The 13,532-nt window shown below is 44.6% G+C and overlaps 1 protein-coding gene across 2 annotated transcripts in view; it reads right to left on the bottom strand.

The window, feature by feature from the left end:
* Positions 1–13,532, bottom strand: part of LOC108628287 (dipeptidyl peptidase 4 omega) — a 165,456-nt gene that overhangs the window by 19,614 nt on the left and 132,310 nt on the right. For both annotated transcript variants that reach the window (XM_018030113.2, XM_018030112.2), the window contains one exon: positions 1,134–1,359. In XM_018030113.2, the coding sequence (XP_017885602.1) occupies positions 1,134–1,359 (226 nt within the window). The remainder of the gene's footprint in view (positions 1–1,133; positions 1,360–13,532) is intronic.

Below are 13,532 nucleotides of genomic sequence, written 5' to 3'. Positions count from 1 at the left end.
AGTAACCAAAGAAGCTCGAATTTCTCAAAAATATTGCCTCAGAGAAAAGAACGTTGTTCCGTTTTATTCATTTTTACATTTATTAGAATTACTTTTTCTAATATACCAATCTGACTTCAAGAGGAATAATTCATAGACATAGCTTGATAGGAGACTGCTTTTCAGGAGAATAGATATGAAACATAAGGGAACTCGTTTTGTTCAAACTGTCGAGGTACTGTCAGTGAGAATGACGAAATGTATTCGCAAAAGTTATATAGAACTTACACAGATGCGAAAATTATATCAGATGTCTGGGATTAAAGTTCACGGAGGCCATAGCAAACAGATTTTCGTGGCAGCCGTAACGGATTCCAGACTTTCAAGTTGGATATAGAATATCGCCGGTGAAATATACTGAGCTGCCACTTTAGTCGAGGCGCGAGGAAAAGTGTGAAATAGCAGGTGAAATTTGAAAAAATAAGAAATATTGTTCCGCCTTATTCTCAGGGAATTTTCAACCACCTCATATGCTTACAACCTCTTTTATGGTGGAGAGAATAAGGTCGATTAATTTAATAAAAAAACAATTGATTACATTTACCGGGAAAAGATCAATGTTTCCTTTAAAGGGTAATTCTATCCTAAAAATGGAACAACATCCACCTCGCGAGCCATCGGCTTCTTAAAACGGCGACCCTCTTTCTAAGAAAATTAATTTTTCTCCCGGAGAAAAACGAGAAGCCCACATTTCTCCGTGGTTAATAACCAACTTAGCTCGGCAAATAAAATCAGCCTCTTATTTCAAACAGCACTATACTTTCCGCGAACGAATAAATGGCAACGGCATTTCGTTTTATTCAAACAAGAGGCAACAGTAATCTTGTTCAAACGAATTAAGAAGCCGAGAAAACACCTCGCCGGCGTTTTAAATGTTTTTCGACAGTTTTCTCTCATTGGCTACTTCTTGCCAAACGAGATACCCTTTAATCCTCCGCAAACGAATAAAAAGAAAATTAAGAAAATGTGTCTCGCTATTTGGAATTTCTTCGAAAGGGAATTCTCCCTGGCATCCGGGCGAAACGTTTACGATAAAAGCAAACGTACACGAGATCGTTGAAAGCGGAATCACGGTCATTCGGCAGCACACTTACCCGGTTGTAAACGACGATGTCAGGTACTCCGGGACCGGCGCAAGTGAGCACGTAATGCGAGTGATCGGTGGAAAACTTTGCGGTGTTGTAGAGGCACCGGTTTCTGTCCGTTTCACGGACGATGCCGCAGCTCAAACACGTCGCCCTCCGATTCGTAGCGTCTCTCGTGGATATCCTGTATAAATGCTGCACCGCGGACTCCTCCTCCGTGGTGGCCAGGTAGTAGCTGCCGAGGAAAACGCAGAATGAGACGAAAAAAGAAGGGGAACGGTAAAACACGGACGAGTAGAAACAGCGGAGAGAGGTATAACGCCGCGTTCATTTACATAGGCTGCTCTTTAATAGCTTTGTAATCGCGAGAACCGTCGCAAATTTGCATTGCAACGAGCCCCGCTTTGTTTACTCTATCTAACCCAAGCACGTGGCAAGATGAGGGGAAAGAAAGTTTTCGATGTACTCCCACTGGTCCCGGTTAGCGCGGTCTTTGCGGTTTTTCCACTTTATCTTTTCCCGAGTAAGCGGCGCACAATCGAGGATCGAGTTTATTACCGCAAACGACCGATGATGTTCAAAGGCATTGATCGACGTTTAAATCAGCATTCGTTAACTGTACTGCGTATGATGATATGAAACAGTACTGATGAAAATATTATCGGAGAAACTATTGTCAATAATTTGAGGGTAACCTAGTTGAACAACTATTGAGAAAGCACAACGTTTCGAAATCGATTTTATAAATGATGCAAGTAGTTATTCGCGCTAACGAGCCGAGGGTAAATTCACCGAATCATCGTATCGGGCCTGCAAAGTTTCGATAGATATTTTATTCATGGACGAACGAACGCGGTTAGGAATTTCGAACTTTGTTATCGAACAAAGCGAATCCGTAAAAGATTACTAAGTTGACTGACCGCGGTGATCAATTACAATCATAGACAGAGAAGAGAACAAGCCGGGGAAATTTATGGTTTCACTTATGTTTCCGCGGAGATCGTAGTCTGGAATGAAATAAGGGTAAGCTTTGCCAGTCCCTGCGACGAACGTTCAGGTTCGAAGCTCTGTTAAGTCTGCTTTATTCCACTGTAGCTGCCAGCACCGCAGGTTTCGACGCGATCAGATCCACCGATTTCCATTTGCATTAATGTGAATCGATTCGTTGGCAGTTAATCAATCCGTGATTAACCTGAATTACGCAGTTCTTTTCCGGTTCAATTCGTCGCCGTGTTCCACTTGATAAAACCGATTAGTTACCGTCAATTTTCATTACGCGTTAACAAAATCAAATGTGTCTCCAGGCGTAAATTAAAAAGAAGATTAATTAATTAGTTTTACATCCACCCACGTTTAATCAATGAGGCAATGCTTCACCGAGATATATAAATTGAGACATTATTACCCAGGGCGAGGTTTCGAAATAAAATTTAACGTAGGAAGATCCCATTTGGGTATTCGACGCTGGCATGAACTACAGGCAAAACTAAATTCCATCGTAACGCGCGTCATCCTCGTCGGGGATGAATTTCCACGACGTCGCGTGATTTTTCTCGGGACGACAGGGCGTCTGTCTCGTGGCGAAACTGCGCTCGGCGCGTACACACCGCGCTTTGCCGCAATCTAATTTGCTCGGTCGCCGGAAAAGCATGAGCGCCGACGCGTCTGAGTAATTTCCGTGGTTCGACGTATCCACGGCCGGATACCGAACAGCCCGAAACCGTCGGCGTTCCTCCAACATTGCAGTTTTACTCGTCCCCGACCTAATCCGTGTCTAATCTAAATCTGCGTCTGCCGACTTACTCCCGACGCGGCGCGCCGGCCAGCTTACGTCGCAATTTCTATGCGCATAGATCAGATGTAGCGGACCCGATTGGACAAACACGGACCCTCCGTGATACGGAGTTGGATTTCACGTGATATCCACGAAGTTTCAGGAGCGACGACCCCTTAACAAATAGACAATCATATTTGCCGTAGAAAATACAGACTGGTGCCCGTTGGGCATAGTAAATATTTGTAGAGACGATAAAAAATATATCAAAATGCCTGACCTAATCGTCTCTTGTACGAACCCACTGGACGACGAGGGTTGATCAGATGTAAATAACGTAATGAGAATGAAACTGGAATCTCCAGCTCCGTTGTCGTACCTGCAACGTTGATCTACTTAGTTACGTGACATTTTGGGCACCCAGTGTATATACGTTATCACCGTTGCATCGTCTAATGCATGTATGCGCCCGTAAAACGCGTACAGTAGTACAACAAAACTGCACGAGCCACGATAAGCCGAATATCCTCAGCTTTATGTGTACGTATCAAATATTGATAAGTACTAGAAAAACGACAGCATCGCGTACGAGTATCGAAAATCGATTACCTTTGCAACGGCGCCGCGCCGGTTTGTACCTACGACGCCGATCTGCATTGAAATGGATTGAATTTGTACGATGGTACTCGCGCCTTCCAAGGAATTCACGATTCGACAATCGTGTACATCTCTTCTCCGTACCGAGCACCGTCCTCGATTACAAACGAGCCACGCAGGCAACCGTATCACTCGCCGATTTTGCTACTCCAATGTCTACGTAAGGCGTTTCGTTCCGCGGCCGCGATAAAACATCCCCTAATAAAGCGAGCAGCGTTCGTTGAACGCAAACGCGACCGCGCGGGACATTCCATTATCTTTAACGGTTATAATAGAATGTCCCGGTAACAAAAACTAATTCTCGCGGCATTGGGCGTGATAAACGGATGCTGCTCGATAACAATTTCGTGGCTACCGAAAAACAGTGTCGTAATTTTTGCTCCGTACACGGAACTCGAATTCGCACCGCGATAACCGTGAAAAGGGGAACGCGTCTCTGGTAAAACGCATAAACCAGCCGACCAAATGCGAACTCGTGTTGTTCCTCCGCGATAAATTATCCGGCGTTCGAAACGAAACGCGAATGCGGAGAAACAGGGAACCAGCATTGCCTGTACTGATCTTGCGACACGCCAGGATGCCGGCAATTAAGTGCCCTTATGTCAAACGCTGAGATTCGAGGCTGTTAGGTCTGATTTATAACGTTCCGCCGCTACTGGCAGCGTTGGGTGCCGGGCGCGCGGCCGGCCTGTAACGCGATCAAACTACTGGCTCCATTTGCATTAATTCGGATCGATTGCGCGCGGCTAACGAACAGAGCGCATCAACCCTCCCTCCGCGAATCGATCCGGATTGTCCACCGCTCTTTTTCAACCGGATTACAGCACGAAAGAGCCGACCGCGACGACTACTGTTGCGTTAAGTATCGATTTTCCGATCGATCGCGACCATTTTTACTGGCTGGGAAATTTTTAAAGCACTGTTCCGACAAACCAAGAACATTTTCCTGGCCGCGCGCGAGAATGTGCTGTTTCTAGTAAAATTGCAGCTCGAAGTACAGAGCGTCGTTACCAACGGAGTTCCACATATCTTGCGAAATTTTTGTGAACTGAACATTCCATCGAGAATATCGAACGTAGTTTCACAAGCTAGAAATTACTATCGCAGGTTTTAATTTCTCAATGCGATGCTTACGGCTCGAAGTTCCGGTCGTTTCGCAGTTTCACTCTCGCGTTTTAATGCTACAGGAAATTTTATAACCGAGTTAGTACGATTCCTGAAGAAGCTTGAGCATCGAGCGCAATTACGGCTGTCGATCGGCAACATACCGTGACGCTGTAAATTATTACTCGCCCGGAGAGAATGGCGAATTGTCGGATAGCGGGTGTCAAATTAGTGAACGCCAAGTTGACAAATCGACAAGGCGACAAATACTAACCCGTCCAACCCTCGCAGCGCTAAATTCCAACCTGGCCAATATCAAATATTAAACAGCAAATGATGGATCGAGGGTGAGTGTCAAATTACCGCGTTTGCGTATGTTGAACGCCAAGTAAATCAGGCTATCAAAATATCATTATCACTTATCAATCTGTAATAAACATAATTTCACATTTACTCTAATTTGAAGGAACTGTTCAATGGTTTTCAATGCGCACCGCTGTCCGCACAAATTATCAGAGCTACGATACAATTCCACGTTCGTTCCAACTACTACAATTTTCACTCGGAGAATAACGATTCGTAATAATTGGAATACATACCGGTTGGGATAATCAATCACGAGGAAAGGATTGATAGGATCCGGGCAATATTGTACATTAATAACGAACGAAACGGGAGAAGCATCGTTGCTTGGTAGCGTTTGCATCGTTATGTATAAGTCACGACTTTGTTCGTTAACTCTAATAGGTGAGTGCAGGGTAATTCAATATCTTACCACGGATAATAGCTTTAGAGTTTGACAACCGTAGCCACAAGATGAGAGTAAACTCTCGACCGTCGGGGAAAATCAACGGGTGGTGTAACCGGAGGGAGGCAGGGTTGGTCAGACCGGAAGGGAGCCGGGAAAAGGGGAACGGGAGCGCAGTTTCGTCGTAGGCAAGATGGATGAGCCTCGGGTCATTCAGAACGGATTAATTTCAATATCCTGTTAATTTGACCTCACGCGTCGACCTTAAACGGGTACAGCCTCTTCCTTTCCCCCGTTCACCTCGACCTCCGTAGTTAAATTCGCCCGCGGGTGCTACTGATGACGTTGATCTTTCGCACGGTGGTGGTCGGGTTCACCAGACGCGATCGAGCTTTAATCGCCGGAAAATAAACGTCGCCGAGGGGCAATTGTTCCCAGCGAACAATCATACCTTTCTCCGTTTTTTTTCATCTGTCTAGTAATACGACTCCCCCTGCGAGCCTGTAGAAACGGGACTCCCTGTTATATCTTCGTTTACTCTTTACGCTCCTATGGCTGCGTTTGAATATTTTTTCCATCGACGACTGGGATCATCGTGCTACGCGGTGCAGCGATAAATATTTGTCATTTGAATGACTATTTTTTTGGATATGTGCAGCAGATTCAGATAAAGTATCTGGAACACGTACCGACAGCTGTTCGTTAAATTATATGGACTGTTTTCGATGAATAGCGCGCACCTGTGAAATCTCGATGGCCGTCCCGTCGCGTAGGCTCCACGACTATGAATTATTCCTCCACTCATTACTCTTCTGTTTTGCAATCGGATCGTGCCACCGAATCATTCTGATACATTAAACTTTTAACCGTTTCAATCGGCTTATAGGCGGGTCGGATTCGAAGTTCGTGCAATTTCGAACAAGTTATTCCTGATGGAAAAATTTATTTTTAATTCGACCAGCGAAATTATCATCGCGTGTAATGCATCGATGTTTGGCGATATTTCTAGTTAACGTCATCCCGCGGCCAGAGTTCGGTTCAAAAGAAAAACACTGTCGTGTCGCTTGCTCTAAAAATTTTAGAACCGGACGCAACTTTTTACATATAAAGTTTCCCTCTCAGACTCTTTCTCTCGTTAAAACTTCCACAAGCAGTCTTGTTACTTGCCCATTAACTGGAAATTTTCTCTGTTCACGAGATTCTCACATGTTGCCAGCCATTTCGATTCCATAAATTATCAGTCCCCATTATCGACGGTTCGAAATCCCTGAGCCATCCTCGCGCTTCAAATTTTCATTATTTCAATTCGTACTCCCGTGAAATGTTCGACTCATCAAAGCTCCCGCGAAGTCTTTTTCGGCAATAATTCCCGATAACGTTTCTAGTAACTTTTAATACGCGAACTCGCAATTAAACTAGGCGTTCGCGTACTTATTACGAACCATTTCCATCGTCGATCGTCAAAAATTTCTACGGACTTCTGTTTGCGATACAGACGAGGATACCTTGCGATATCGAGAAACTAGGAGTTATTAAAAACTTCAGTTTCCCTTTCTGACAAGAGAGTAATTACCGTCGGTGGCCCTTGTAACGTACCCAGGCTTCGGGGTTCGTTACTCCGTTAGACAAACGGAAAACTGCAAAACGGTCGATGCATTAAGCCAAGCAGCCGGCCCGTTAGAGAGTAATTTCATCGGGATCATCGTCAGCGGGCACATAAACCCGGGGCAAAGAGTGCCTCCTAAGTTATGTATCTTCTGAGAGCCGATGAAAGTTCGAGGGGTGGAGCAATTTAAAGTTAGCCGCGGCATGTGAAGCTTTAAGCAGCCAAGTGCGGAGCTGAATCCCCGAGCCCACCCTCCGACGCTCCATCGAACTCGTAACTTTTGTTCCGTTCCGGTGAATGCCTATTGTGAGGCGATCCATTCTTGAGAAGCGTGTCGATACAAAGCGCGACCCCTCCTACCATCCACGCGTTCGTGATCTATCGATCGATCGTGGCCAATTATTTCGGCCTGTTTTAATTGATCACCGAGCCCCTGGCCGATGTTTGCTCTCCCCTTCCCGTTGAGACGCGACGCGTTTGAAAAATTGAACCGGCCCAGGGTAGAGAAGAGACAACCGCGGCCGAATTTCATTAATTTCGTCAGAGGCAACGTTCGGATTTAATTGGTTTCTACTAGAATCGATGGAGATGAACGAAAGCATTTTCGGCGTTCCATAATTGAATGCCGTTTTCATGCTCGAGATCTTCCCTGTACCTTATTTAAATACTTGCGAAGGTCGGAACGTTTTAAATTCGCTAGTGAATAGACGTACGTATCTACATAAACCGGCTATAAAATCTAATATTCAATTATAATAAACTTTTCTATCTCAGGGTGAAATTACCGTGCCGCCACGAGAGGGATTCGCGCGAAACAGATTTCCCAAATGTCCGCGCATAACCATTCAGTTTTTATAGAAAGAATGCAACGTCAGAAGTGCAGTTTTTCGTGGTCCTTTTTCGTCTAGACTTCGATTGCTTAAAATTCATTGTACAAACGTTGAAGCCGATTGTTACTGAGAGAAAGAACGGAACATCTGGCCAGTGAAAGCAGACTGTACCTTTGATCCTTTCTGCGTTCCATCCGGCCGTCAACACTGGCTACGTTTGCTTAACCAACGGTTTTCCCGTTGAAAAGAACAAGCTTCACAATTACTAGAACGTGAAAGGAGTATTTTCCCGTGGCGTCAGCGAGGCGGTTCTTTACCAACGGATACAAACGTAACCGTGGCACGGAGATCAGGGAGTTTTGGGTTCGTTGGTCGTTATCAGCGCGATTTGTTTCGCGGCCGAGCGTGAAAATAATCCCACGGGAAAGAGCCTTAAACCCGTTGCGTGTCGTTGCCGGGCTCTTCGCACGTGCAAACAAACCAGTCCCCAGTGCGGAGCTCTTTCGAGAATTACGAGCACTCCGTGACAATTCCCGCGCGTTTAACAGGCTAAAACGCCACGGTGAAGGCGGTTTTAAAGCCTCCGCGCTGCCATTGTTCCGTTGAAGTAGACGGCCAGAATGGATCCTCTCCGAGCTTTCAGGATAATAGCGTCGATCGTCTCATTCACGCGCGTGTAAGAGAAAAAAAAGAAGCTAAGGGTTGGTCGACGACGCGTGTGATTTCCATCGAATCCGAAGAATCAACGTCTTTCGTTGGACGATGTTGTTCTCAAGATAAGAATAAAACACTGAAAGATTGACGAAGCTATGTCGGAACGTGAGATGCATCTTGATATGTACTACTGATCCCGGTATTATCGTTTCTCTTATCCTTAAAATTTTATAGAAGTCGTTGGCAAAGGAATAAGAAAGATAATTGCAGTTTGAAACGACTGTTTCCGTTTTGAAAAATCCAGGAAAATCTATCGGATCTATCGGATTAACAATAAAACAAACTTTCCGAGTAATCCGAGCCCGGCAAAAAACTGATGCAACCCGAGATTGCACAGAGCAAGGCGCTTCTCTCAAACAGTGGAAACCGCTTTTCCAACCCCGCTTTTCACCGCAGTTAACAGAAGCAACGATTTCGAGGTGAGTCTCGTTAAGGGGCGTGGGAGCGTAGGCGGTTAGAACGCGAATTCAGTATGTTTGCGCAGTCGTCGTCGTTGTTGCAGTTGTCGTCGGTAACTTCTAATTTCGGCGTTCGCTCCCGTTACGCACGGTAACGTCTCAGGGTGAAAACGAAGACGAAGATTCGCGTTCATTATGTACGTTCGTCGCGCCCGGATTACGCTTTATTTAGCGCATTGTGCGATAACATACACACCCACACGGAAGGGATACATGTCGCGCAGCGCCGTTTAGAACTGGGGTGCCGGTGAGAATAATCTCGAGGATTCGTAGGACAGGATTTATGTGGACGGGGGCGGGTGGGCGTATGGAACGGTTTCGAGACCGATGTCGAATTCCTGCGAAACTTGCACGCTATTGAAACATTGAAACTTCGGTTGCTTCAGCCGCCGTTTAATTAGACTTTCCGAACCGAGACGACGACGCGGGAAACGATGAAATATGGTACACCTAATTTCACGAGCGAAAATAGACGCTTCCCTCACCGGCTTTCCGTCGCTTCCGACTATTCACCTACAGTGAAATTTAGTATTTGTACAACTCGAATACCAATTCATAATTATGCATACTATACTATGAACACATTTTTATAATTTCATTGCTAAGTCTATAGAAACGTCCAATAGACTTTTATTATAATTACCGAGAAAAAAGTCAGTTATTTGCGTTGTGTTTTATATTCCCAGAATTATATTTATTTCTTGTCCACGTCAATTTAATCATTCACCGATGAAAAAGACGTGAGAATGATAATGGAAATTGGCCAATTAACAATCGACTCGATGCGACAGTTTGATGAATTTTCTTTATTGCATCGGTTCATCATTATCGCTGAATGTTTCGGATTGTTTGCTAATTAATTTTAATATTGTCACATAATAAACGGAAAGTATTTTTGAGTGAAGTTTACGCTCTACGATGGCACGGAGGTGTCCGGTAATTAATTACACGGTTTTTCGGAAATATTCCGGGGCGCGGCAGGGCGTTCGATGAGCGCGAAGGGAGAGTTTATTAAGACCATAATACCGGTGAGTTAGTAGACCAGAGGATCATTAAATTTGATTTACGGGGTTCCAGTTTGTAGTTCAAAACAGATTGCTCGATGCAAATATATAGTAAAGCGATACCTCCGAAGAATCAATAGCACCGGAGGCAAAGCAGATATTGCTTATACAACATACATACATACACACATATATACATACATACATGCTTTTTCAAAAACACAGACTGCGAGACCGTGAGGCATCAATATTGCGTTTCGCCTTTATCAATTTTTTTACTTTTTAAATCAGTTTCCCAGTGAAAATTCGAGCGATTCCAGTTAGAAGAGTATTTCGTGGAATCTACCTCTCCCAGCGTGCACGTATTCGTCTCTTTGATAAAAACCAACATTTTTATCGCTCGAAATAACCGAAAGAAAAGGAAACCATGTTAATTTCTATATTTAAAAAGGTTGTCTTAACTCCTGGCCAGGAAAATACCGGTAAACGCTTCCTGCGGAAGCGTAATAGGTACTTTTGTTCGGTTGGAATTGCTTTCTCATCACAGCCCTTCTGCCTCCGCGGATAAACGGATATGAAAATTCAGAAGTAAGTATCCGCTGGCCGTGGGGTCGTGGGAGCCAGCGAGCAATTTTAGGGATGAAAGAAATCGATTCGGTTCACGATGGGGGAAGATTGTTTACCGAGAGATACTTATTCGAGTCGTCGACTGTATTTTGCGAGGGGAAATATTGATACAACGTGGCTTCAGATACTTGGGACGATGAACTCCATGTACGAAAAGCATCGCGCAGTTAGAGCTAGCGGTAGCAGGTTTTATTTCACTTTCAAATGTAGACCGCCTGGTCGTTGCACGTCCGGGGCAATCAAATTAGCAGTAGAAAAAACGAAAAACAGGTCAGTTGTTCTTTTAACCGTGCGTACCGAATTCCCCAGTTGAACAAAGGGTAAACAAAGGATCGTAACATGTCCACTGACTCGAATACGAATTGTATGCCTGGGACAGGGAAATTTAATCCATCATTTCGCGTTTCCTTCTGCACCAGGTTATTGCTTTAGCTATTTTGATCGCAAACACGGAAAATAGGCTCCAGGTGAATTGATATAATTTAAGCCTATTACCGTGTATACCCCGTCTTTCCTTCCTACCCAATAGCATTTGTATCGATCCGTCCTCGACGTATCGAAAACAGAGGGGCGCAAGAATTTCGTGGAAATTTTTGTGAATACCTCTCAATTTTCTCGAATCCATGTAGCGAAATCAAATTCTATTCTTCTCTAATTTACGACTATCTTTTCAAGATAGAATTGTCAGAATGATAAAATCTGAAAAAGAACGATTTATGAAACGCAGGAAGGGAAAGAATTGTTGAAAGGGCGCCATTTCTCAGCTGTACTTCTGGAATTGAATATCTTCCCAGCCGCCTGAAACGCAGTCAGATTTTCTAATGAAGAAATCCCTTGAAAGCTGGCAACCGCCATGCCAGTTGGAAGGCATTATCGATGCGTGGGAGGTTTTCGCTTTTTGAGGGTATCCAGTGTTTTATGCCGCAACTACGTGACCCGGGTCCGGGATTAGAAGCGATGAAACGCAGGAACGAGTGGCCGACCGTGTAGCTTCTTCCTCGTGTCAGTGCCGGACACAATGTGGACAGGAACTGGCTAGAGTATTGCCAAGTTTAAACAGTCGCGCTGGGGACGGCGCGGATGGCAGCCGGAATTCCGGCGTCGAATAAAACGATGTTCCAGATATGCCACTTAAGCGGGACTGTCAGTTTTACGCGGTCCATAGAAAGCAGAAACTTTCGTGCTTCTGTAAATATCGCGAAGCTTGGCAGCGAAGGGGTGCAATGGAAAAATCGATGATCGAATTTCGTTCGGTTTGAAAGGAGGAAGGAGCTCGCCGGGGATAAAAAGCGTCCCTCGAAACGTCTGTGTCGGATTTAGAGAGGACGCTGCTCTGGTTTTTGTACGGACACCGAAGGATATAAAGCGATGGGAAAAAGTAGAAAACGCGCGAAATCGGGAACGACGGAGCGTACGTGTCTGACTACTCGCCCGGACTACTGCCGCGCGTTCCGCTTCTCGATCCCACCCCCGCCCCCGTCGCATCGGGAGGAGAATGATTTACAATTGTTGCCGCGGAAGGTCTCTAAATAGTGCAGAAACTCGGAGGAATCCGTACGGACTTTGACCGGAAAAAGAGTAACGTGTGATGCTTCTACTACAATCCTCACTTCCTCATTATGTTTCATAATAAGTTAGTTTTTAATTATATGTAAAAATAAAATAAAACAGTTTTTAAACAACTTCATACTGAGCTAAAATTATTTCTCTTAATACTCTCAGCTTAATAATCCCACCTATGCCAGCGATTTACATCCCCAATTTTCATACCGTACGTTCACGGTCTCAAAAATAGCTTGAATCTCGCCCGGACATGTGCTCTCTCGCGCGTCCACCCATTTCTGGCAGACCACATTGCCGCAATTCTCTGTTCCCGCACGCATCTCTCCCAGGACGTCGTGGCATCATCTGGGTTATTCGCCGGAGAATCCAATTGTCGCGCGTGCAACGCGCTACCGAATCGTCCACGGTGTACGAACCCTGAAGAGGGTCCCGAGGAAGCCAGGGGTGCCTTCGAGAATGTGTCAGGGTTGTAGCCGGATATCCGCGTCACGCTCCGCCGAGGTCTCTCCCACACAGCGCACGACTTTTGAATTCGCGTCACGACACCGTCTTTGAATATACAGTAACAGCCAAAAATGCGAATCCAACGGTCCAATCTGACGGTCAAATCCGACGGAATGCGATCAGATTTATTTCCCACAAAAAACCCACTAGCTCAAAATGCGAACCTATCGCATTGAATCTGTGTCAAAAAGATTCATTTTACGGCTACTACCCTATACATATTTTGAAACACAGGTACGAATTTCGATTGAATTTGGTCTTTGTACTCACTGTACCATCAGGCGTCGTCGTGGCGAGAATTTCGGCACAACGGTCGCTATCATGGGCCAAGATGCTTCGTTCTGAATTCTAAAGTTCGATCACGCGCTACTTTTGCAATTAAATCGCGCATTCACCCCACGGCGAATGATATATTTCGCGGTCGTGTACGATTCTTCTTTGGTAGATGGTTTCAGGAATTGTTTGCGCAGAATATTTAGTATTATACTTGTCTTGTATAAATATAACCCCATGATGAGCATCCAGCATACCGAACGAACACGATGCTTTCTTATAATGTAAATGTGTTTAAAAGTGTTTTTTACATTAACAAATTAACATATTAATCTGATTCAAAACGAATAATGTTTTGAAAAGATGATTCGATTAGCAGCGTGAATATACATTTGGTTAACGATGTATTGGCTATACAGTCAATCCGAAAAGTTTATGCACCTTAGAAAAACGCAGTTCGTATAATTAAAAAGAAATCAGATGTCGGAAGAACAATGCTAATAATAACTAGCTACGTGCTAAAAAGTATAGAAGGAAATATCCAAT

This window comes from Ceratina calcarata, unplaced genomic scaffold (genome assembly GCF_001652005.2).
Source record: "Ceratina calcarata isolate Rehan_Ccalc_2016 unplaced genomic scaffold, ASM165200v1 scaffold514.2, whole genome shotgun sequence".
NCBI lineage: Eukaryota > Metazoa > Arthropoda > Insecta > Hymenoptera > Apidae > Ceratina > Ceratina calcarata.
The sequence above is the reverse complement of the archived record's forward strand: the minus strand, read 5'-3'. Positions and strand labels throughout refer to the sequence as shown.